Genomic DNA, 26225 nt, shown 5'->3' with positions numbered 1-26225 from the left:
GTCAACAAAGGTCTGTTTAGTCAAGGCTATGGTTTTTCCAGTGGTCATGTATGGATGTGAGAGTTGGACTGTGAAGAAAGCTGAGCGCTGAAGAATTGATGCTTTTGAACTATGATGTTGGAGAAGACTCTTGAGAGTCCCTTGGACTGCAAGGAGATCCAACCAGTCCATCCTAAAGGAGACCAGTCCTGGGTGTTCATTGGAAGGACTGATGCTGAGGCTGAAACTCCAATACTTTGGCCACCTCATGCGAATAATTTTCTCATTGGAAAAGACCCTGATGCTGGGAGGGATTGGGGGCAGGACGAGAAGGGGACGACAGAGGATGAGATGGCTGGATGGCACCACCGACTCAATTCTGAGTGAACTCCGGGAGTTGGTGATGGACAGGGAGGCCTGGCGTTCTGGGATTTATGGGGTCGCAAAGAGTCGGACACGACTGAGCAACTGAACTGGACTGAACTGATGATTTTGTAGATTTTCTTAAAATATTTGTTCTATAAATACTTTCAGGTTTTCTAATCTTGGATTTTGTAATTAGGGACCTTTAAAATGCCAACAGTGACTCTAAGTTGACATCTAAACCTCAATCAAAAGTTTACTCAGAGCCTTTTATGAATTACACAGTTTGGGTTTTTTCTCTCTAATTATGGTAATTTTGACTTTGTAACCCTGATCTGTTCACTTTTGGACAATTGTCCTTGACAGTTAAAATTTAGTGAGATACTCAGACACTCAAACCAATGTTTTGCATGCATTACCTTAAAATACAATAGTTCCCTTTCTGACACTTTGAAAAGTGAAAGTGAAAGTTGCTCAGTTGTGTCGGACTCTGTGTGACCTTAGAGACTATACAGACCAGAATACTGAAGTGGGTAACCTATCCCTTCTCCAGGGAATCTTCCTGACCCAAGAATCAAACCGGGGTCTCCTGCACTGCAAATGGATTCTTCACCAGCTGAGCTAGTTTTGTTTTGTATATCCTCTACCATATTTATGTCATATTAAATGTGAGAGCAAAATCACATCCGGCATTTAGAATTTTTCATTTTGCTAAGTCATAGCACCATTTTTCCCCCAATACATTACAACTGAGTACATTTTTCTAGTTCACAGTGCTTTCCAATATCTTATCGTGTATACAAAACAAGAGCGGTATCTCATTGTGATTCTTTGTCTGTCATAAAAAATTACTTGGGCATGGCGGTCTTTTTATCTGTAGAACGTGGTACCAAATGTATTTCTTTTTTTCCTTTAAAAAAAAGAAAAGTTTTATTTATTTTTGGCTATCCTGAGTCTTTATTGCTGCACATGGGCTTTGTGTGGTTGCAATGAGCAGGGGCTACTCTCTAGTTGCAGTGTGTGGGCTTCTAATTTTGGTGGCTTCTCTTGTTGAGGGGCAAGGGCTTTAGAGGGTGGGCTCAGTAGTTGTGGTGCATGGGCTTAGTTGCCCTGTAGATGTGGAATCTTTTCAGATAAGAGATCAAACCCATGTCTCCTACACTGGCAGGCATATTTTCAACCACTGGACCACCAGGGAAGTCCTCTTCTTGTCATTTTTAATCTACTTTATTAATACAGTAATCATTCAGTGGTACACTGAATCCTTAACCAACATCCAGCACCCTATATGTTTATAAAAGAATTTCTCATTATTAGTTTTACTGTCATTTTCATGACGTGCAAACTCACTTCTGAGTTTTCCTCTTTCTGATATCATACTACATACTACCTTGCACGTGTGTGTCTGTGTGCTTAGTTACTCGGTCATGTCTGACTCTGCAATCATGGACTATAGCCCACCAGGCTCCTCTATCCATGAGATTCTTCAGGCAAGAATATTGGAATGGGTAGACATTCCCTTCTCCAGGGAAACTTCCCCACCCAGGGATCAAACCCAGGTTTCTTGCATCTTTACTGACTGAGCCACCAGAGAAGCCCACTTTGCACATGAGGTAGCACTAATGCATCAGATCCACACTTCTGGCAGCCTGAATCTCACAACTGTTCCCTCTGAACCTGTAGTTCAAGGAGTTTGCTCAGATTAATATCCTCCCTACCCACCACCCTACCTCAGCCATTTCTTCCAAAACTGTAACCAGTTGTAATTTTGCAGAACTCACCTGAGCAGATAACTCCTGCATCCTCCTTATGCCTGCAGTTCTGCCGCCCCCAGCCATGGGAACGGCACTGAGAAATGCGAGGTTCTTTTCCATTACAGTTCACCTCATCCAGCCAGATGGGCCCTGATCCTTCCCCAAAATGAGCAGAACCTGTGGCATTAATGGCCACACCGCAGCCCAGCTGCCTGCACACCACGTGGGCATCATCCAGGTCCCAGCTGTCATCACAGATGGTGCCCCAGGAGCCCTCATGATAGACCTCTATTCTCCCGGCACAACGCCCACCTCCATTCACCAGGCGGAGCTGTCCACTCCCTGAAAGAGCAAATGAAACAGTGATAAATGCATTTCTGAGGATTTGGAAGTTATTCTCATGGTTCGGTCACCGATTCTCACCTATGCAAGGAACACCATTCTCTTCCAAAACAACGGAGCTTTCTGGATCTGAAGATGATGAATTGCATGGATATAGTGTCTGACTCCGATTTCCTGCAAGCACCAAACATTATCCATCACAAGAGATACAAAAGGATGGAATGAAGAGAGGAGGTCAACTGGTATACTAGATAGATGAACTCAGGACAAACATAGCTTTAGAGAAAGGTGTCTGGGTCAACCAGGCTAAGAATGAATCAGATCCTCTGAGAAGGCACCTGTGTGTCTGTGCTAAGTTACTTTAGTCATGACTGACTCTCTGCGACCCAATGGCCTGTGCCCAGTAGGCTCCTCATCCATGGGGTTCTCCAGGCAAGAACAGTGGAGTGGATTGCCATGCCTCCCTCCAGGGGATCTCCCTGACCCAGGGAAAACCTGTGTCTTTTATGTCTCCTGCATTGGCAGCTGGGTTCTTCACCACTGGCAGCACCTGGGAAGCCTGAGAAGTTACATGGTAAGTCCTAAATGGGCTTCTCTGATGGCTCACATGGTAATGAATCTGCCTGCAAGGCAGGAGACCTGGGTTCAATCCCTGGATCAGGAAAATCCTCTGGAGAAGGGAATGGCTACCCACTCCAGTATTCTTGTCTGGAGATTCTCATGGAAAAAGGAGCCTGGTGGGCAGAGTCCATGGAGATGCAAAGAGTCAGACATGACTGAGTGACTGACCCACACACATAAGCTCTATGTAACTATGAGGTCCATGAAAATCAAGTTTACTTTCCACTAAAAAGACAAATGAAGTTAATATTCTGGTACACCTCTCATAATGTCTCAAAGAGGATCATTTGCTTTTACTCCCATTCTTTGCTATAGGTACACCCACTCCTTTTTGGAAGTATAGTTGATTAACAATGTTGTTAATTCCTGTTAATTCAGCAAAGTGATTCAGTTATACATATATACATACATACATATATATATATATATTCTTTTTTAATACTCTTTGGTTTATCATAGGATAATTTATATTGGAGTATAATTGGTTTTTTAATGTTGTGTTAGTTTCTGCTATACAACAACATGAATCAGCTGTAAGTATACATATATCCCCTCCCTCTTGAGTCTCCCTCCCACAACCCCCATCCCACCCCTCTAGGTCATCACAGAGCAACGAACTGAACTCTCTGTGTTAAACAGTATCTTCCCACTAGCTATGTCTTTTACACATGGTAGTGTATATACATCAATGCTGCTCTCTCAGTTCATCCCACTCTCCTTCCCTGCCCCCCGCCCCTGCCCCACTAATACCCACTCTTAAGGCACACCACCATGGCAGAGGCTCCTCGTTGACTGCCCTTTATTCTCTTACCTGAGCAGATTACAGAGGCCACTTGCCCTTCAGGACACAGCGATGCACCCAGAGCAGTTACAGGACAATCACCCATGTGCTGTTCTGTCCCAGTGCAGTGGAACATGTGTCTCCAGGGCTGCCCACTTCCTTTCCCAAAAGGTGCTCTTCCTGGGATAGAAGCAGCAACTCCACATTTAAGCTGCTGGCACAAAACATGAGCATCTTCCATGTCCCAGTGAGAGTTGCAGAGAGGTCCCCAGGTCCCAAGAATCTTGACCTCCACTCTTCCTTCACATGGGGTATTGCCACCCACCAAGCGAACTTCTGTGTATCCTGGAAGGAGACAGGGCTTTAATAAGATGTCTGTGACTACCTAACCCTACCCTCCTCACAATATGGGGACAAAATGAACATGTTGTCTGGATCTCACTTGAGCAGACTACTCCAATGTCCTTGCTGTGGCTACACGTCCCATCCAGGCGGGGTGCAACGGGGCAGAGTGAAAGATGGGACTCGTTGCCTTCACACTGGAATTCTTCAGCCCAGATCTGTCCATTTCCTTCTCCAAAGTGAGCTCCCCCCAGGATGGAGACAACGCTGCCGCACTCTAATTCCCTGCATAGCACGCTGGCCGATTCCAGAGAGAAGTCAGAATCACAGATGGTGCCCCAAGTGTCACCATGTTTCACTTCAACACGACCGGAGCAAGGAATGTCCCCTCCGACTAGTCTGGGTTCCCTGTGGGCTGAAAAATAATATTTTGTGAGAAAGAACATGATTCCAAGATCTTCCCTCCTGCTGGGAGTGAGTCAGGGAGTCAAAAGTGAGAAAAGGAAGCCATTCATTGCTCTTGGATTTTCTGCCTGGAGTTGGGCTTAACAATTTCCAGACCTCCCCATCCTTCACCGGACTACCCTATCAGATAATTCTGGAACTTTGCTTCATAGAACCCATAATTTCTGGAGCATGATTACTCTATCCTTTCAGTATTTTGCCTGTATTATCCATCACTTTGTAGCCCACAGATAATGTGTGTTCATTCTCTCTACATTTTATCACTATATGCACCCACCGCAATCTGGAGTCTGCCCCAACCGTTTCAAGTGGTTCTAGGTAAAGACTTTTAATATATCTACTTCCTATTTCCAAAATGAAAAACAGACTTATTCTTTGATATCTCTCATACTTGATACATGAGACACTCTTTTCCCCCTGTTTTCTCCTCCTTCTTGCCTGTCGGTGCTTTATCAGAACCTGTCATGTGTTCCCCAATCAAAGTTCAGTCCTCAGCTTTCTCATCTCCTCAGTGGGCATTTTCTCTCAACTGCCAGTAAATATGTTTTCATCTATACATTTCTCTTTAAATGTATAGTCATAAGCAGATCTATTTGGACATCTCGAACTTAAGGTGTTCCAAATTGAATGAATTATGCACTGACAAGGCCACCATAGTCTTTATTCAATTAATGGTATCCAGGACCAAATTAGAACCATCTGAAATTGAACCCCTGTGTTTATCTCCTCAGAAATAATGATAATAATGATAGCAATGAAGATTAAGTGAACACCTACTATATATGTATATTTGTATGTGGCATTTTGGGCTTCCCTGGAGGCTCAGTGGTAAAGAATCTGCCTGGAGACCCAGCAGCAGACCCAGGTTCAATCCCTGGGTCGGGAAGATTCCCTGGAGAAGGAAATGGCAAGCCACTCGAGTATTCTGCCTGAGAAATCCCATGGACAGAGGAGTCTAGCAGGCTACAGTCCCTAGGGTCATAAAGAGTTAGACACAACTTAGCAACTAAACAACAACAAATATGGCATCTTAGTATTTATTTAGCAATCACTATTTCATCCTTATTGTTGCCTTAGGGTATAATTATTAAGACAAGGAAACTAAAATGCACAGAAGTGAAGTAATTTGCTAAGGTCACGCAGCAGGTTAATGAAGGGACAGGGTTTGAAGCCAGGCAGTGTACTATAGAGCCTAGACTCTTGACCCTCACAACACACTGCACATGTGAAAGCCACCTGCACCAGCTGACTGACTCTCCAGCATATTTTTTCTCCATACTTACTGCTACTACTTTGATGTAATTTGTCACCATACTTCATGTAGACTTTTGCAATAGCTTCCAAAGTGGTCTCCTTGCCTTTAAGTCCTCTTTCCAATAAATTTATGTCATGACCACAAATATTAAATTTCAAATATTTTCACATAATTTCTGTCTAAGAGAAGTCAATGTTTCTTTACTGTGTATACAATAATTCATCTTTTCAACAAATATTATTAAGCACTTACAATGTTTTAGGCATTTGGATGGGCTAAAAAATCTATCACAGAGTTCAGTCTATCAGTAAGGATAGATAATTCTAGTACTACTAATAATAATCATAACCATAGTAGCTAACATACATTGATCACTTGCTGTGCAATTCCCATGAAGGAGTAGATATTATTACCACCATTTTTTTTTTTTTTTTGAGGAAATTGTAGCAGAAAACTTTGGCAGCTTCCCCAATAGCACTCATTTATTCAAATTAAGGAGACATAATAAGCATTATTTTAGCATACTCGAAAAAACTCTATGATGTTACTTTAAAAGCCTTAACATCTATTACTCTGCCAAACATACTTGTTACCCCAGCCTAAAGATGCTTTTTCAAGCTTCTGTGTCTCTGCAGACACTTTTTGCTCTACTTATATTTCCCAAACTTATGTTTGGGGGACAAAGTTACTTCTTTCAAGGATGCTCAATTTTTCACTGATTTCTCTCTCCTTCAAGAACACATAATTTAGTAGAAGATATACATGTTCATGTAATGAGTCCAAAACGAGATACATGTTTTAGATACAAAACTAAGGAAGGAGTTATCAGTTATATTTGGGCCTTTGTAAGAAAACTATCAGAGAAGGCAATGGCACCCCACTCCAGTACTCTTGCCTGGAAAATCCCATGGATGGAGGAGCCTGGTAGGCTGTAGTCCATGCGGTTGCTAAGAGTTGGAAACAACTGAGTGACTTCCCTTTCACTTTTCACTTTCATGCATTGGAGAAGGAAATGGCAACCCACTCCAGTGTTCTTGCCTGGAGAAAACTATGCTATGCTATGCTATGCTAAGTCACTTCAGTCGTTTCCAACTCTGTGCAACCCCATAGACGGCAGGCCACCAGGCTCCCCCGTTCCTGGGATTCTCCAGGCAAGAACACTGGAGTGGGCTGCCATTTCCTTCTCCAATGCATGAAAGTGAAAAGTGAAAGTGATGTCGCTCAGTCATGTCCGACTCTTAGCGACCGCATGGATTGCAGCCTAACAGGCTCCTCCATCCATGGGATTTTCCAAGCAAGAGTACTGGAGTGGGGTGCCATTGCCTTCTCCGGAGAAAACTATAAAGAGTACCATAAATCTGAACTGAGCTTTGAAAAAAGATGAGAAGTTTGCCAAGTAAATGATATGTGATATGGCATTTAAAGAATACAATCATGAGACAGGATGGTCTAATTGAGGGATTATGAATAATTTAGTATGGCTGGATTTTAAAAGGTAAAGAAAAGACACACAGGCTATACAGCTGAAAAAATGGAGCTCAGGCTTTAAGGGCATGCTTCACTAGGTTGAAGCCACTCATCAAGATAATTAAGAGCTTCTTTTAACATTTGTTGTTCAGTCTCGAAGTTGTGTCCAACTCTCAGCAACTAGGAGGTAATTCAAGTTACACAGAAGATACAAAGTATTTTCTTTAATTCATCTTAAAAGAGAGGAAAGAAAGAAGAGGCATATGGAATTGGACTTTCTAAAAGGCGTAAGTCTTTTAGAGATGCCTGCTGTCAAACATGACTACTCCTTTTTTTAAATATCACTAATTCTTAAGATCCCTTGACATTACTATCAGCATGACACAGATATACCATCAGCCCTTGCCAATTTCCTAAAATGTTCTAGATCTGATGATATTCTCTATCATAGCAATACAGAATAACTCAGCTGTGCAAAAATTTCACCACTTATCCATTCAATATGTTTGAAGCAAGTTCCATCCAAATTTGAGTTGAATAACACGTTGCTTTTTAAACAGAGCTAAGACTTTACAGCAAATAATACCTCTACAACACAGTGACTGGAGTTGAGTTTAATCTTGTTGAATCATTATTTGAGAATGAAATTACTCTAAGATATCATTAACTCTTATTCATATGATCCTATTCCACTTTTGGACAGACCTAAGTCTTTGGATAAAAACAGTTTCTTAGATTTTTTCTTTTAACCTCTTGCTCTCTCTAGACTGATCTTGAACAAATAAAATACAACCAGTGAAAAACAACTTCCCCCTCAAAAAAGCAAAACAAATAGATATCCTCCTATTTCCTTAGTCCTAAAATATTTGAGTCCAAGGCAAAAGAAAAATCCTTCTTCTAGAAATTACTTGGAGACTCCATCCTCAGCTTTATTTCATTAAGTCTGCTAGTAACACATTAGTCTATACCACAGAATGGCTTCCTTATACCATTTACTCTGAGTACATGGTTAGAATATTGATAATTTACTTCTTTAAGGGATTTTTTTTTCCTGTTAATCCTATGACTGCATTTTTTGAAATGTATTTTTAAATTGGAGTATAATTGTTTTACAATGTTGTATTAGTTTCTGCTGTACACAACATAAATCAGCTATAAGTGTGTGTGTGTGTGTATATATATATACATATATACACATACATATCCCCTCCCCCTTAAACCTTCCTCCCACCCCAACCCCCATCCCACCCCTCCAGGTCAACACAGAGCACTGGGCTGAGCTCCCTGCACTGTACAGCAGCTTCCCACCAGCTATCTATTTTATACATGGTAGTGTATACATGTTAATGCTACTCTCTCAATTCATCCCACCCTCTCCTTCACACCCTGTGTCCACAAGTCCAGTCTCCACATCTGTGCTATGACTGCATTTTAACATAAAAGCCATTAACTGAATTTTTGTGCCTGGATTTAGCCCTTTTAATCAATAAATTAAACTTTTCCTAACATCAGTAACTAAATCTATATTTATTTCTTTCTGAAGAAATGAAGAACAAATATAAGAAATAATTAGAGGTATTTCATCTTGTTTGGTAATAGATACAATACAGTTTAAAGAAGCACTAATGCGTTTTCATCATTTATTCCTTTCCAGACTCCGAAAAAGTATAGCTCATTCTAATCTCAAAATTATCTTTCAGGTTTTAGTAAAATAAAACAAATTCAAATGAACAAGTTATTACATTCAAAAGTGCTCTACAGCACCTATACAGTCATCACAAACAAAATGTCTGGGATTCAGAGCAATTTCGTGCCCAAAACTCTTAGACATCTTTGTAGCTATCTTGTCTAAACTACAATTCAGGGGTAAACGGTTGCTTTGTATTTCTAGTCTTCCTGCTTTACTGAGTTTTTCTGGCCCCTATCAACCACAATGCCTTATGCTTTATAAAAGTCTAAGAATTTAAACAGACTATGGAATTCGTAGTTTGAACTTGACAGACACAGAGATGGTATTTCCATCATTTTTTTCCTGAAAATCTTCTGAAAGAATCAAGTAAATCAAAAAATAAAATTACAAACTCTATTTTTAGAAAAACAAGGACAGAGCTAAAGTCTTGGCCCAAAAATTAGTAGAAGGGTTTCAAATGCTACAGAAATATAACAAGAGAGTTTACAAAAGAAAGCAAAGTGCACATATGGCAGATAGCAAACAAAAATATGATTTTGTAAAGGGAGGGAACCCATGTTAAGTTGCAAATTTATACTATTTGGGATTTTTATTATATGCAGCTAAATAGAATCCTGGGCTTCCCTGGTGGCTCAGACAGTAAAGAATCTACCTGTAATGCAGGAGACCTAGGTTCGATCCCTGGATCAAGAAGATCTGCTGGAGAAGGAAATGGCAACCCACTCCAATATTCTTGTCTGGGAAAGCCCATGGACAGAGGAGCCTGGCAAGCTACAGTCCATTGAGTCGCAAGAGTCAGACACGACCTAGCAACTAAACCACCAATAGAATCCTATATAATTTAGAACGGGTTATCACAAATAAGGTACTCTAGTAATAAAACCTAAATTTTGGATGTTGTTGGATGGAATTCATGGCTATAATATACTGATGACATAGATATTGTAGGCTGGAAAGCTAATAAGTATTGTTATCCATGGTAAAATATCTGGACAGATATCACACTGAAAAGAAAATTATATATTCACTAAAGATGAAAAATGGATAACATATTGGGAAAAGTGTAAAAAAGGGAAAGTATATAAAAAAAGAAAAAAAATCCTCCTTGCCACTTTTAACATTTAGGAGAGAGATGGGCTGAGACTAGAAGCCAGTAGATTACAAGAAGAAGTGGAAGGAAAAATACTAATTTTGTGAGGGAGACATCCTCTGCCTGCAGCTACTGCATTCAGTTGTGTCTGACTCCATGACCCCATGGACATAGCCCCCCCAGCTCCTCTGTCCATGGGATTCTCCAGGCAAAAATACTGGAGACAGTTGCCGTGCCCTCCTCTAGGGGCTCTTCTCGACCCAGGGATAGCACCTGAGTTTCTTGCATCTCCTGCATTGGAAGCTGATTATTTACTGCTGAGCCACCAGGAAAGCTGCCTGCAGCTATTAGATATAGTTAATTGAGAGTCCTATAATTTGAAACTTACAGAATTGAAAAAAAAAAAAAAAAAAAAAAACCTTAGTATCCTGTCCCCTAAATTAAGATGGTGATAAAACTTCAGATTTAGCAGAAAATAAAATTGATGCTCTGCATATAAAGACAATGAGCCTACCAGCAAAGATAGGATTTACGTCTTGCCTTCCCTCTCAAACCCATGGTTTCAAATGACCTTAGGGCAGTGGCCAATAAATTGAGAGGAAGGGTCTGATCACAGGATAGATCAAAATATGTAATTTATTCTTTGATGGTGGTTATTTTCACATGACATTGGGTTAAAGCAAATAGGCAAGAAATCTACTAAGTCTGAAGAGAATATTTTGCTGAATTTGAGGGTGACTGATATCAGTTAATGAATACTCAACCCTAAAGCAACCCAAGGGTCCCTAAATCAGCATCAGCATGAAGTGGGTTGTGAAAGGTGTGCAGCCTCTGGATGGATATACTCTCGAAACTGAACACAGAGCTGATGATGGGAACAACGCACTAGGAAGTACTGCTCTGAGAAGAGCACCTGGGCACATGAAGGACAGAGCACAGACAGCAGCTTCTCAGAGGGCAGAACCTGGTCCATCAGATTGGCTCACCACACTCCCTCACCTACAGGGCAACTCATTGTTCTTGTCCAGTTGTTGTTTAGTCGTTAAATCATATCCAATTCTTTGCAACCCCATGGACTGTAGCCACCAGGCTCCTTTGTCCATGAGATTTCCCTGGCAAGAATAGTAGAGTGGGTTGCCATTTCCTTCTCCAGGGGATTGTCCCAACCCGGAGATTGAACCTCTGTGTCCTGCATTGGTAGGCAGATTCTTTACCTACCACTGAGCCACCAGGAAAGCCCTCTTGTCCAGTAGGATATGATAATTACTTTGGAAGAACAGCTCTAGGTGTGTCTTGGTGAACACCTTGTTGTTAAAAAGGCATCATTTATCAACAAGTGATTAACATAAAATGCTAGGGATTGTCCACAAGACTAGCCAATCACAGACCACTTTTGAGTTTTTTAAAGAAGTTGCATGAAATACATAAAAATGTTCAGAAGGCACAGCCAAGATGACAGAGGAGGAGGATCCTGAGTCATCTCTTCACACGAGCACACCAAAGTAACAACTGCTTACGAGAAAGACCAAAGTCTAGCAGAGAAGATCTTCTACAACTAAAGGTATAAAGAAAGAATCACAACAAGACAAGCAGGAGGGGCAGGGCACAGTATAGTCAAGGCCCATAGACCCAGGTACGCGACCACCAAATAAGAAGATAATTGCAGTTGCAGAGGTTCTCCCCAAGGATCAAGGAATTCCCCAACCAGTGGTGCTGCACCAGGAAGATAAGCTCCCAGGACGTTTGACTTTGAAAGCCAGCAGGGCTTACTTTTGGGAGAGCCAGAGGGCTGTGGGAAATAGAGACTCCTCTCTTAAGGGACACACACAAAATCCCACCCACTCTGGGACCCAGGGCAGAAGCAGTCAATTTGAAAGAAGCCTGGGCCAGACCCACCTGCTGATCTTGGAAAGTCTTCTGGAGAGGTGGGATGTGATGGAACTCATCACGTGGGGACCTGGGGACCCAGATACTGACAGCAGCCATTTTGGGGAGCTCCTTCTACCACGAGGACACTGGTATTAGAAGAAGTCATTTTGGAATCCTCCCTTTAGCTTATTAGCACCAAGACCCAGACCCAGTCACCAGCCTGTCAGTACCAGAAGTGGGACACCTGAGGCCAAGAAACTAAACAGGCAGGGATGCACACCCCTACCACTGTCCTCTGTTAGCTGCCTTGAGACTCCCTGAGCCCACAGACACCCTGGGACATGGCAGTGCCCACTAGAGGGCCAGGACTCAGCCCCACATACCAGGAAACCGGCACTAGCACAGGGACCCCCTGGGACCTGAAGCCAGAGCCCCAGTTTCACCACCCCCATACTCCGGTGAGCTGACATTAGCCTAGGGACACCCTGGGCATTGGCCCTGCCCACCAGCTGACCAATTTAGGCTCCAGGACCCTGGGCTCTGCAGCCAGAAATCCCAGGACCCAGCTCTACCCAACAGGGCTAGTGCTAACCCTGGGACAAGTCTTATCTCCCAGAGATCCCAGCCCCAGGACCAGTGCAACCCTACAACCAGCATTCCCTGGGCCCTGGCCCTGTCCACCAGCAGGCCAACACCAGCTCTGGGATTCCTGGGCCCTGCAGCAGGGGACCCCAGGAGCTGACTCTGTCTACCACTGGACTGGCACTAGCCCCAGGACATGGCTTCATGCACCAGTAGGTGAACTCCAACCCTAAAATCCTTTGGGCATTGGCCCTACCAACAAGCAGATGGACACCAACTCTGAGACAGGTTGGACCTCTCAGCCAGCTGCCCCAGGAACCAGCTCTACTCACCAGCAGGCTTTCACTAGATCTGGGAACACTGTCTCCCCCACACTCACTGTAAAACTTGGTTCAAACCACAAGTAGAACAGCACTAGCTCTGAAATACTCCTGGTGTCTGCAACCAGCTACCCCATGACCCAGTCCCACCAAGCAGTGACTGGCAGCTTTTGCACAAGGCCGAGTCTAGCAAACAACCAGACTAGGGCCCAGCCATGCCTACCAGACCACTAACAGTAGTCAGCCAACCACAATAGAAGGACTTGTGCTGTTAACGTATGGGGCAAACTAGAGCACATAGCTCTGGTAACCAGAGGGGAGTATGCTGCTGGGAGCATAGAACATTTCCCATAGAAGGTAATTTCTCCAAGGTTGGGAAATGTCACCAACCTACCACCTACATAAAACTGAAAATAGCAAATCAGGCAAAATGAGGCAACAGAGGAACATGTTCCAAACAAGGAACAAGACAAAACCCCAAAATAAGAACAGTGAAGTGCAGATAGGCAATCTCAGTTCAGTTCAGTTCAGCCACTAAGTCATGTCCGACTCTTTGCAAACCCATGGACTACAGCACATCAAGCTTCCCTGACAATCACCAACTCTTGGAGCTTGCTCAAACTCATGTCCATTCAGTCGGTAATGCCATCCAACCAGCTCATCTTCTGTCATCCTCTTCTTCTCCTGCCTTCAATCTTTCCCAACATCAGGGTCTTTTCAAATGAGTCAGCTCTTTGCATCAGGTGGCCAAGATATTGGAGTTTCAGCTTCAGCATCAGTCTTTCCAATGAATATTCAGGACTGATTTGCTTTAGGATGAACTGGTTGGATCTCCTTGCAGTCCAAGGGACTCTCAAGAGTCTTCTCCCAACACCACAGTTGAAAAGCATCGATTCTTTGGCACTCATCTTTCTTTATAGTCCAACTCTCACATCCATACATGACTACTGGAAAAACCATAGCCTTGACTAGACAGACCTTTGTTGGCAAAGTAATGTCTCTGCTTTTGAATATGCTATCTAGGTTGGTCATAGCTTTTCTTCCAAGGAGTTTCATGGCTGCAGTCACCATGTGCAATGATTTTAGAGCCCAAGAAAGGAAAGTCTCTCACTGTTTCCATTGTTTCCCCATCTATTTGCCATGAAGTGATGGGACTGGATGCCATGGTCTTAGTTTTTTTAATGTTGAGTTTTAAGCCAGCCTTTTCACTCTCCTCTTTCATCAAGAGGCTCTTAGTTCCTCTTCACTTTCTGCCATAAGGGTGGTGTCATCTGCATATCTGAGAATATTGATATTTCTCCCAGCAATCTTGATTCCAGCTTGTGCTTCATCCAGCCCAGCATTTTGCATGATGTACTCTGCATATAAGTTAAATAAGCAGGGTGACAATATACAGCCTTGATGTACTCCTTTCCCAATTCGGAACAAGTCTGTTGTTCCATGTCCAGCTCTACTTGTTGCTTCTTGACCTGCATACAGATTTTTCTCAGGAGGCAGGTACGATGCTCTGGTATTGCCATATCTTGAAGAATTTTCCAGTGTGTTGTGATCCACACAGTTTTTATGATTATGATTTGGCATAATCAATAAAGCAGAAGTAGACATTTTTCTGGAATTCTCTTGCTTTTTCTATGATCCAGCAGATGTTGGCAATTTGATCTCTGGTTCCTCTACCTTTTCTAAACCCAGCTTGAACATCGGCAAGTTCGTGGTTCATGTACTGTTGAAGCCTGGCTTGGAAAATTTTGAGCATTACTTTGCTAGTGTGTGAGAGGAGTGCAACTGTGTGGTGGTTTGAACACTCTTTGGCATTGCCCTTCTTTGGGATTGGAATGAAAACTGACCTTTTCCAGTCCTGTGGCCACTGCTGAGTTTTCCAACTTTGCTGGCATATTGAGTGCAGCACTTTCACAGCATCATCTTCCAGGATTTGAAATAGCTCAACTGGAATTCCATCACCTCCACTAGCTTTGTTTGTAGTGATGCTTCCTAAGGCCCACTTGACTTCACATTCCAGGATGTCTGGCTCTAGGTGAGCAATCACATCATCATGGTTAACTGGATCATGAAGATCTTTTTTGTATAGTTTTTCTGTGTATTCTTGCCACCTCTTCTTAATATCTTCTGCTTCTATTAGGTCCATACCATTTCTGTCTTTATTGTGCCCATCTTTGCATGAAATGTTCCATTGGTATCTCTAGTTTTCTTGAAGAAATCTCTAGTCCTTTCCATTCTATTGTTTATATAGATTTTATAATATCTTTATATATATAGTATATAGGCAATTTACCTAATATCATATGCAATGGTGAAAAAGCTGAATGCATTTTCTCTAAGATCAGGAACAAGGCAAGGATGCCCACTCTTGCCATTTTTATTTGACATAATATCTAAAGTTCTATCCACAGCAATTTAGACAAGGAGAAGAAATAGAAGGAATCCAAACTAGAACGGAAGAAGTAATGCTGTCTCTGTTTGCAGACAAGATGACACTGTGCTTAGAAAATCCTAAAGTCACTACCAAAAAACTACTAGAGTTCATCAGTGAATTTGGTGAAGTTGCAGGATACAGAATGAAAATACAGAAATCTGTTGCCTTTCTATATACTAACAATGAGCTATCAGAAAGGGAAATTAAAGAAACAGTTCCATTTACTATCACATCTAAAGGGCTTCCCAGATGATGTTAGTCAAAAAGAATCCACCTGCCAATGCAGGAGACACAAGAGGCACAGTTTTGATCTTGGATCAAGAAGATCCCCTGGAGTAGGAAATGACAACCCACTCCAGTATTCTTGCCTGGAAAATTCCATGGACATAGGAGCATGGAAGGGTACAGTCCATGGGCCTGCAAAGAATCAGACATGACTGAACAACTGAGCATATACATACATACATACATTAAAAAAGAATAGCATACCTAGGAATAAACCTACCTAAGAAGGCAAGAGCCCTGCACTCGGAAAACTACAAGACACTGATGAAAGAAATGGAAAGATATATTTTGTTCTTAGACTGGAAGAATAAGTTTGGTTAAATATGGTTAAAATGACCATAGTCCCAAGGCAATCTACAGATTCAATGCAATCCCTATCAAATTACTGATGGCATTTTTTACAGAATTAAGTAATAAATTTTAAATTTGTATGGAAGCACAACAGATCCCAAATAGCCAAAATAATCTTGAGAAAGAAGAATAAAGCTGGAAGAATCAGGCTGTCTAACTTCAGACTATACTACAAAGTTACAGTCATCAAAACAGCATGGTACTGCGACAAAAGCAGACACAGAGATTAATGGAACTGGATAGAAAGCCCAGAAATAAATCCACACATTTATTGCCAATTAATCTATCACAAAGGAGACAACAATATACAATGGAGAAAAGATAGTCTCTTAAATAATAGTGCTGGGAAAACTGGACAGCTCCACATAAAAGAATGAAATTGGAATGCAACTTCTTTACAGGTTGATTGAAAGTCTTACCTGAGCAAGTAACTTTGGCTTCATGATAGTGTTCACAACTAAGCCCACCCCATTGCCAGTTCTTGCAGTCCCAGATAGAAGTCTCATTTCCATTGCAGTTGTTTAAAAACAGCCATGTGTTCGTTGCCTGAATTTTAGAATAAACTTGATAGGATGTTCTGAGCGCAGATCCACATCCCAGCTGCTTGCAAACCACGTCAGCTTCTTTCAGTCCCCAGCTTCTGTCACACACTTTCCCTATCAGTTTCTGAATTTCCACCTCCACTGTCCCAGCACAGCGGCTACCTCCACCTTTGAGTCTCAGTTCGAGATCTGATCCATCTGCAAAAGAAACATAAACTTAGGCCATAGATACATATGGCGGTTAACTACCATAGGGTACTTTTTTCAATCTTGTTCCTTCTCAGATACTGAGACACTAGAAATTCTGGCTTACCTACTTCCTGGCTTTTAGAAGAGCAGCATAGACCATGAATTTGGTTAGAAATGGGGCTATAGTTTCAAAACTCGTAGATTTAGAATTTGAAGTGTCGTCCCTAATAGCAGTTGAAACAATTTTTATAGAAAATAGAGACAGACAACCCTCCAAACTAGTCAAATAAAGAATGTGTTAAAGATTCCTCATACCTGAAAAGAATTCCTAACAAGGAAATCATTAGCTAGTTCTCTCTCTCTCTCACCTCTTACACCTATTCCTACTCCTAAAGAACACAAACCCTTCCTTCTCTGTTTTTCTTGTTTTAACTTACCAGAACAGGTCACACCAGCATCTTCGTTATGATTGCAGTAATGCTTTCCCCATTCGTGATGTCTGCACTGCCAGACAGCAGATTCATGTCCTTGGCAGGAAACACTGTCAAGCCAAATGTGTCCAGTTCCCTCACTGGCATTGACTCTACCGACGGCAGTGATGGCAGTCGGACATCCCAATTGCTGACAGGCTACAGCAGCATCATCACTGTCCCAGCCATCATCACACACTGTCCCCCATTCTCCTTGGAATCTCACTTCTAATCTTCCTGAACACTTGGTGACTCCATCTACCAGTCTCAGGCTCAGGTCAGCTCCCTCTGTAAGAGGGAAACAAAGCCAGTCAGTGATAAAGAAACAAGCATGAAGATGCTCTAAACAGCTCCACCTGAGATGAGATAAGAAAAAGGCAGGGGGCGGGGTGGGGTGGGGGGACATAAGCAGAGACAGAGAAAATAATGATATATTCCCACTGAAAATCATTAAAGATGGAAGTAGGAGCAGATCAGGCAAGAAAAAAGTGTTAGTGTGAACCTGGGGTATAGCACAGGAGCTCAAATCAGTGCTCTGTGATGACCTGGAGGGCTGGGATGAAGATGAGAGTGGGAGGGAGGCTCAAGAGGGAGGGGATATATGTATACGTACAGCTGATTCACTTTGTTGTGCAGCAGAAACTAGCACAAGATTGTAAAACAATCATACTCCAATTTAAAAACAAGAAGACAGGATTTTTTATGAATTAGGAGTTTGGGACTAGCAGATGCAAACCATTTTATATCAAATGGATAAATAGCAAGGTCTTATTGTATAGCACAGAGAACTATATTCAGTATCCTATAATAAATCATAACGGAAAAGGTCAATCAATCAATTAAGAAAAAAGAAGACAGAACTTTTCACTGTGGAGAGCATGCATTACAGGAAGAGTTTCTAACAGGAGGCCAAGGAACTGAAATTTATCTAGAATCTGCTTGTTTAAATACCACAGATGTTTTTGTTGGGTTTTTTTTTTTCCCTGTTAAATACATACTTACAGATGCCTAGGTGCTTATATAAATATAAATATATATATATATATATATATATATATATATATATATTTGCTGCAATACTTAACACTCACTTTTGGCTCTGACTGCATTACCTACCCAGACTATTTGGCTTGTATTACCATGCCTGACCCCTTTCTGACCATGTCCATAGTTTAAAAGCAGTGAAAGAGAGAAGGGACTTCATCATTACTCCTTTCACTTTCCCCCAATCAACACTCCTCAAAGACTAGCACTTGATTCTGAGTAATATCCTATAATAAATAAATTGGGTTTTTCCTCTGGCACTTTTAGTTTCTTTCTTTTTTTTTTTGGTCACAGTGCTGTTTATTGTGATTCCTCAGCATGTATCAAACACACTGAGAAGAAACATGCTGACTGGAGACCTGAGTAAAGGAAACCGGAAGGTACATACTGTATTTTTTCTACCCCAAATCCCTTTCACTTTCTTCAGCTAAAAAAACCAATCTTTTCTGTAGGAATCCTATTCTTTGTGGTTCAGACTGTACATGATCACACTGTTCAACAAGAAAAAAGCCAACTTGGGAATTCCCTGGTAGTCCAGTGGTTAGGACTGTGAGCTTCCACTGCATGGGGCCTAGGTTTTATACTTGGTCAGAGAACTAAGATCCCCACAAGATAAACAGCATGGTTTCAAAAAAAAAGGGGGGGGCAATTCAAGAAATAAAAGAAGAGCCAGAACCTTGATGATATTGTTTAAGTGCTGAATCCATTCATGGATGGAGCTAACTGTACCTCCTGTATTTCCCAGTTTTCTGAGTCAGTATTCCCTTATTTTAAAGCTAGTTTGAATTGAATTTCCTTCATTTGAAAAAAAAAATAAAACCTGGTGAATACAAGAACATTTTTACCCTGGTTATAATTTCCTAAATATCCCCTGGGGTCCAAGGCTTACTAGGTCTTCAAATGAGGCATTCAATTGAAGAAAGGAGAGTGACATTTTTGTACACACAAAACCATGTCCCAGACCTTAATAAAGGATGGAACGTGAAAGTCCCTAGAAAGACACAATGCCTGCTCACAGTGTAGTATTAGCGTAAATTAGATTTTAATAGATACCCAGTTTTTTAAATCATTTGATTCTGTGAATTTAAACTAATAGTTTGATGAAGGGTGGGTCAATGTGGCTAAAGAGGAGGATTTTATAGGTAGAGGATAATAATAGGGGTGACTTTCTTCTAAAACATCCAGAAAGTAACATTTTCTAGTTAACCTGGTTTCTTTTCCTTTCTTTTTTTGGAGGGGTGAGGGAGTAGCCTGTTCTCTGAATACTCCCTTCTATCCTCATAACTTGGATCTCAATTTCATGGCTCATCCTCCCTCCCTAAACTATTTATCCTAATTTCAGTGAATGGTTAAAAAAAAAAAAAAGAAAAATTCCTCACGGGCTTCCCCATGGCTCAGTGGTAAAGAATTTGCGGGAGACTCAGGTTCCATCTCTAGGCTTGAAGATCCCCTGGAGATGGAAATGGGAACCCACTCCAGTATTCTTGCCTGAAGAATTCCATAGATAGAGGAGCCTGGTGGGCTACAGTGCATGGAGGTACAAAAGAGTCAGACACAACTAAGTGACTGAACAATAACAACAACAACAACAACAACAAAAACCCACAAGTATCAGAACTGCATCCTGAAATTGTTAATAATGAGGCAATAAAAGAAGACTTTCCTCATTGTAGTTTTCATTTGCATTTCTCTACTAATTAGTGACATTGAGTATCTTTTCATGTACTTCTTGGTCATCTGCATGTTGTACAGGAAAAAAATAACACAACATTGTAAAGCAACTATACTCCAATTTAAAAAAATTCTTTTTAATAATAAGAGAAAAAAAAAAGAAGCACATTTCATTATGTTTTTAAGAGTTCAAACCTTTGAGACTTTTACCCCCATTTTTGTCCTCTCAGAGAGAACGGAACAAACCCAGAGCAGTCCTTACCTAAGCAAATCACTCCGGCATCTTCAGCGTGATCACAGTTGTGCTTTCCCCATCCTTCGTGTCTGCAGTTCCAGAGAGCTGACTCATTTCCATGGCATACCAGATCATCAAACCAGATTGGCCCAGACCCTTCTCCAAAATTAGCTGAGCCAGAGAAACTGACAGCACTTCCACATCCAAGCTGTTTACAAACCACAGAAGCGTGATCCAAGTTGAAGTTATCGTCACACACTGTTCCCCACTGGCCCTGGAATTTGATCTCTATTCTTCCTGAGCACCGGTTTCCTCCATTCATCAGCCTCATCTCCAAATCAGATCCATCTAGAGCAGAGAAAAGGCAAGAATTCAGAAGTGATATTTATTCTGAAGTGATCTTAGAGAATAGTATTCCTCTGGTCTCTTGAGACTTGCTGCTGTCCTTAAAAATGATGCCTCGTTGTGGATGCTGCTCCAGTTCACATGTTGAAAGATTTTGATCTTTGAAAATTAACTAATGATTAGGACTTTCATCTGTATCAACTGACCCCCCAAAAAAATCTTTTATGGATTAAAATTTACTTTTTGCTTTGTTTCCCTCTATTACTAAGACATAGTAAACATGTCTATGTAGAAATAAATAGTAGAAAAAAGTCTACCCTCTTTACTGTTATGCATGTGATGATAACAGAATTTCCAAGAAGTAGATGCTCTGAGAATTGAGCATTGATCAGGGTGGAGAATCTCAGAAATATGGACTCTGAAACCTTAGAAATATGAACTTGGAAACCTCATGAAACTCGTGAGTCCCTGACTACTCATTCCTTTCTATTATTATGCACAAGTTGAAGCTTTAGGTGTATAATGTTCAAAAACTAAATTTGATTGACATCGTCCTTATATAAAGGATCCTTATGCAAAGTTATGAAAAACAGAACACAGGAGGTAAAAGTACTACAGTGAGGTCTTAGCTTAAATGGTCAATACCATCAACAGCAATAATTAATAGTAAGAGCCTGGCAAGATTTATTATGATTTTTAACTTCACTGTAGATGCTTGATGTAGCTCTTACAATTATTACTTCTTATCTTTCCCTGCAAAATGATTAACAATGAAAGACAACAAGAAAAGAAAGAAGAGAAAGGAAGAGGAGAACAGAGAAAGAGAAGGAAGAAGAAAGAGAAATGAGTTGTCTAGATAATGAGAAGCAGTGAGCCATGAGGAAACCAATGCTAATGTTTAGCACCTATGACCTACATGTCAGTGTACCGGTAGCTTTACATGTGTTATATTATTGACTATTCAGAAGCTGAAGTTTAGAAAGATTTACAACTTACTCAAAATAATAGCATTAAGGAGTAGTTGAGGAGTTGTCTAGATACTAGTTACTCCCATGAAACCGCAGAGCCTGGGTAAAGATTGCTGTTGTTGTTTAATCACTACGTTGTGTCCGACTCTTTGTGACCCCATGGACTGTAGCCCGCTCGACTTCTCTGTCCCTGGGATTTCCCAGGCAAGAATACTGTAGTGCGTTGCCATTTCCTTCTCCAGGGGAACTTCCCGAGGGATCAAATCCATGTCTCTTGCATTGGCAGGCAGCTTCTTTACCACTAAGCCGTCAGGGAAGCCTGGATAGAGATTAATCCTTTCTGAAATCAGTCCTATGGAGGAGATGGTCTCTAACAGAAAGGCTGGGCGGTGAGAGGATTGCCTAAAGTTCAATGACATGAGCAAAGAGAAATTGGAAGCTCAGGAATCTGAACTGGATCAGAAACATGACCTTGGGTTTTGTCTGCAGAAAGGTCTGGGTTATCATAATAGCAAGTGAGACGAAACTTATGAAATATTTTATAAATTAAAACTACCATGTAAATGGAATGAATAGCATTGCACAGTGGAAAAAGCAATTCTACCTTGCAAAATATCCTTCCTCCAACAAAACAGATTAGTGCTAGGAGTATTTACTTCTTGACTTGGTAAATTGATTATCAGTTAATGGGCAAACTGTCATGATTTATGAGCCAATACACGAAAGCAGCATTTTATGGGGAAAGGGGACAAGGAATCAAGTTAGATATGATTTAGGAAATGGCAACCCACTCCAGTATTCTTTCCTAGAAAATTCCATGGACAGTGGAGCCTGACAGGCTGCAGTCCCTGGGGTCACAAAGAGTCATACATGATTAAGCAACTGAGCACAGAATGTTACAGTAGGATTACTTAATATAAAATTGAAGCTAAGCACTTCCTCATTGACTGTAATATTCAGAATCTCTTTTGATTTTTTTTTTTTAATATGGGTCTTGTCATACATTTTCTGGTCTGTAACAATGAATTGGGCCCTCTTCATACCTGGATCATTTTATACCTAGATTACTTACAGAAAACTGGCCTTTTCATTTTTAACCCATCTATAAGGTTTTTTCCCACCAAGCATTTCATGTCAAGGTTTGACTTACACAAGTCTTACCTGAGCAGGTGACTCCTACATCCTGTTGGTGAGTACAGTTATGCTTTCCCCACCCCTCATGTTTGCAGTCCCAGAGAGCTGATTCATTGCCTCGACAAGACACATGATCCATCCAAATGCGCCCAGTGCCTGCACTGGAATTGGTCCATCCTGTGGCTTTGATGACAGACGGACATCCCAGCTGCTTACAAACGACAGAGACGGCAGCCAAGTCCCAGCCGGTGTTGCACACAGTTCCCCACTCTTCCTGGACTTTCACCTCCACTCTCCCAGAACACTTGGTTTGACCAGCTACCAGCCTCAGTTCCTTGTCTGTTCCCCCTGGAACAGGTAAAGGCAGCAATTGGTCAAGATCCAAAAGCAAGTAAAATGATTATTCCTTAGATTACTTATTTTTCAAAGCCAGTTTTGAGAAACATTTCTGAACCTATCTGTGTTACAGTAGGAGACTGTCATTTCATAGGAATTCAAAACCAAACATCAGTGTCACAGGCTTCAAATGAAGCCATGACACAGAAGCAGTAAAGCTGGGTAATTCAATACCATATGGTGTCTTTATTTTATGGCTGAGATTCTTTATAAAATCGATGTATATAATCCTATGGATAGTTTACCATAAAAATAAGATATTACAAAATTTTATAGGGATAAGCTATGTAAGTTTCTCCAATGGTGTCTTTATTTTATGGCTGAGATTCTTTATAAAATCAATGTATATAATCCTATGGATAGTTTACCATAAAAATAAGATATTACAAAATTTTATAGGGATAAGCTATGTAAGTTAGTGGAAAGAAGGCTAATAGTGAAAATGAAAGACTGATTATTGGGAATTCAGTAACTATTTCACACATGTATGCAAAATACCATGAATTTTTTAAATTAATTTTTTAATTTTAATTGGAGGCTAATTACTTTACACTATTGTGGTCATTTTGCCATACATCGATATGAATCTGCCACGGGTGTACTTGTGTACCCCCATCCTGAAACCCCTTCCCACCTCCCTCCCCACCCCATCCCTCTGGGTTGTCCCTGAGCACTGGCTTTGAGTGCCCTGCTTCACGCATCTAACTTGCACTGGTCATCTATTTTACATATGGAAATATCATAAATTCTTAAAATGCTAGTTGAAATCTACTGAACTTAGCTACCCAAACGGAAACTGAAATGGAGATATTTTCCTATTATCTTCTACCATAAAAAATCCCCTCTCCCCTACTCCTTCCAAGGGTCTTAGCTACCGCCTTGTGATTATTTTAGCTAACATAGAAACCTGTGGTTCTTGATCTATATCTGGCTTCCCTGAACACATTTTAAGATAAATTTTGGCATTTGAGTTTTCAAAGTGTTCCTAAAATTCCCTCATCCCAACAGTTCTGACGTTTCTCCTCCTCTGCATTGTTCCCTATATTTTAGTTAGACATTACTTCAGATCTTTAAGGAATATGCATTTTTCCAGTGAGCATTTATTAAAAAAAAAAAGCTGTACTAACATTTTGGGCAAGCAGGGTCACATCATTAAGTACTCATTTTGTGCTTTTAATATCCTGATCCTTCAAAACACCATGAAGCTTGCTTTTAGATGCTATTTAGCCTTCAGGAGAATGATTTGCTTGTCAGTGATTCTCATCACAGTGGGCAAAGATTGTGAGTAAATTTGACAAAGTACTCACCAAGAGCACTGGTGACCAAACAGGCATAGAGAACTGAGACCACAGCAAGAGTGAAGGGACCGAAGTGGACAGAACACCTTTTAAAACCTGTGGAAAGCAATAAAAGAAGGTAAAAGTATAGTCTTTCCAACCAAAGAGGCTTTAGAGCAGGCAGGTGCTTTCAGAGGTTTGAAATTAACAAAGAAAGTCAAACCAAGGCAGAACACCCTCCTCCTAAATGGCAAGGCAAGCAGGCAGGAAAATTTTATATCCAGGATCATACAGCAACAGTGAAGTAGCTTTGAAAATGTCCATGGTTACAGGCAACCAAGAAGTGAGGGATAAGAAGAGAGTTGGAAATGCAAAAGGAATTGCAAGAGTGAGTCTTAGCGCCTGGAAAATTGAAAAGACATTGATGAAACTTAGAAGTGGTCACTTCTCCCATTGGGCACAGAACAATATTCAACCTGTGATATTCTCATCTCCAAGCCTACCTGATCCACATTATTCAACGGCAAGTTCCATGAGGAAATAAATTATACCTATAATGTTCACCAGCTTCACCAGTGCCTGGCACAGTGCCTGCTAAATTCTAATTGAACACTGCAACTGGAGGAAACAGTGACAAAGATTATATTTGAAAGTCCCCATTATCGGACCTTGTGGGCTTCACAGGTGACCCAGTTATAAAGGATCCACCTGCCAGTGCAGAAGACACAGGTTTGATCCCTGGGTCAGGAAGATCCCCTGGAGGAGGAAATGGCAACCCACTCCAGTATTCCTGCCTGGAAAATCCCATGGACAGAGAAGCCTGGAGGGCTACAGTCCATGGGGTCGCAAAGAGTCAGACACCACGGAGCGACCAAGCATGCACACACACACATTCCACTGGATCTAATCTCCAAAAATAGCCTAAAATGCTCTATCACTCTCACTTCTCCTTCTTACTCTCATCCTACAGTAATTTTAAAGTAAAAATGCTATGACACAGAACTGTGCGCTTACTACCTATGTTTTCATGTGGTAAGGTTTCAAGTTTAAAAGCTTGAAAAAAAAGTAAGAATGCTAAATGAATTTAATGCATCCACATAAATCATGAAGTAGATTTTTAACACTCAGGGGTGTCATTCTAAATGCCCTCTAGGGAATCAACTTTTCATCAATATGCATTCTTACTTGTTCTATCCTTTCTAACAACTATTTGTTTTATACTCAATACAATTCAGTTAATTTTAGTTCCTTACATAGTTGTTCCTCAATGATTTTACAGAATTGATGCCAAATCTAATCCTTATTTCATACCTTCAATTTTGAACCTATGGAAGATACAGGTACTTCTTAATAGGCTTCTTGCTCTTTCCCATAACTTACCCTCCTGATGCGCATCATTATTAAATCAGATCCACTGACTTTCAGAATATTACTATACGCCATTAAAGAGTAGACAGAACAAATGATAAGCTTTACCAGCAGATCCAGAGTTGTCATGTAGCACCATTCTGAGTTTGTCCACTCCAAAGTTTTATGATGCTTAAATCTTCTTGTATTGGTCTTTTGAAGAATTGGTCTTGGAATAGTCCCTTGAAGAAGAGGACCACTAGGAATTCTAAAAATCATTTCACTTCCACACACACACACAAAAAAAGAAGGCCTTCATAATGGAGGTGGAGTCAACCAGAAAAGGGAAGTAATTAAAAGAGAGAGGTTCCTTTTTGTCCTCATGTTTTCTTCCATTTAGGCCATGAAACAAAGAAAACTGAGAAACATTCACTACAGATTTACAAAAATTAAAGGGGAAATACTAACTCAAGTATGGTTGTCATTGAACATAAAATTTTTGCACTGTGTTTTGGATGAATATATTTGAAACAAAAATAATAATTGTTTTGAGATGAAATTATGTCAAAAAAAATTAAGGTAAGGTACTTCCCTGGTGGTTCAGTAGTTAAGAGTCTGCC

The 26225-nt window shown here is 40.9% G+C and overlaps 1 protein-coding gene across 2 annotated transcripts in view; it reads right to left on the bottom strand.

The window, feature by feature from the left end:
• Nucleotides 1-25922, bottom strand: part of LOC109559708 (scavenger receptor cysteine-rich type 1 protein M130) — a 36347-nt gene extending 10425 nt beyond the window's left edge. Inside the window, exons 1-10 of one of the 2 annotated variants that reach the window (XM_019961635.2) lie at nt 25735-25922; nt 24289-24375; nt 22613-22933; nt 20166-20486; nt 17156-17476; nt 16407-16727; nt 4283-4597; nt 3871-4185; nt 2520-2612; nt 2124-2438 (exon numbers count right to left, since the gene is read on the bottom strand). In XM_019961635.2, coding sequence (XP_019817194.1) covers nt 2124-2438; nt 2520-2612; nt 3871-4185; nt 4283-4597; nt 16407-16727; nt 17156-17476; nt 20166-20486; nt 22613-22933; nt 24289-24375; nt 25735-25765 — 2440 coding nt within the window. In that variant the 5' untranslated portion in view covers nt 25766-25922. Of the gene's footprint in view, nt 1-2123; nt 2439-2519; nt 2613-3870; nt 4186-4282; nt 4598-16406; nt 16728-17155; nt 17477-20165; nt 20487-21479; nt 22548-22612; nt 22934-24288; nt 24376-25734 lie in introns of those variants that run through there. The other variant, XM_070788645.1, reaches the window with a different exon arrangement.
• Between the last annotated feature and the right edge of the window lie 303 nt (nt 25923-26225).

The sequence above is a fragment of the Bos indicus genome, chromosome 5 (assembly GCF_029378745.1).
Source record: "Bos indicus isolate NIAB-ARS_2022 breed Sahiwal x Tharparkar chromosome 5, NIAB-ARS_B.indTharparkar_mat_pri_1.0, whole genome shotgun sequence".
NCBI classification, from domain to species: domain Eukaryota; kingdom Metazoa; phylum Chordata; class Mammalia; order Artiodactyla; family Bovidae; genus Bos; species Bos indicus.
The sequence above is the reverse complement of the archived record's forward strand: the minus strand, read 5'-3'. Positions and strand labels throughout refer to the sequence as shown.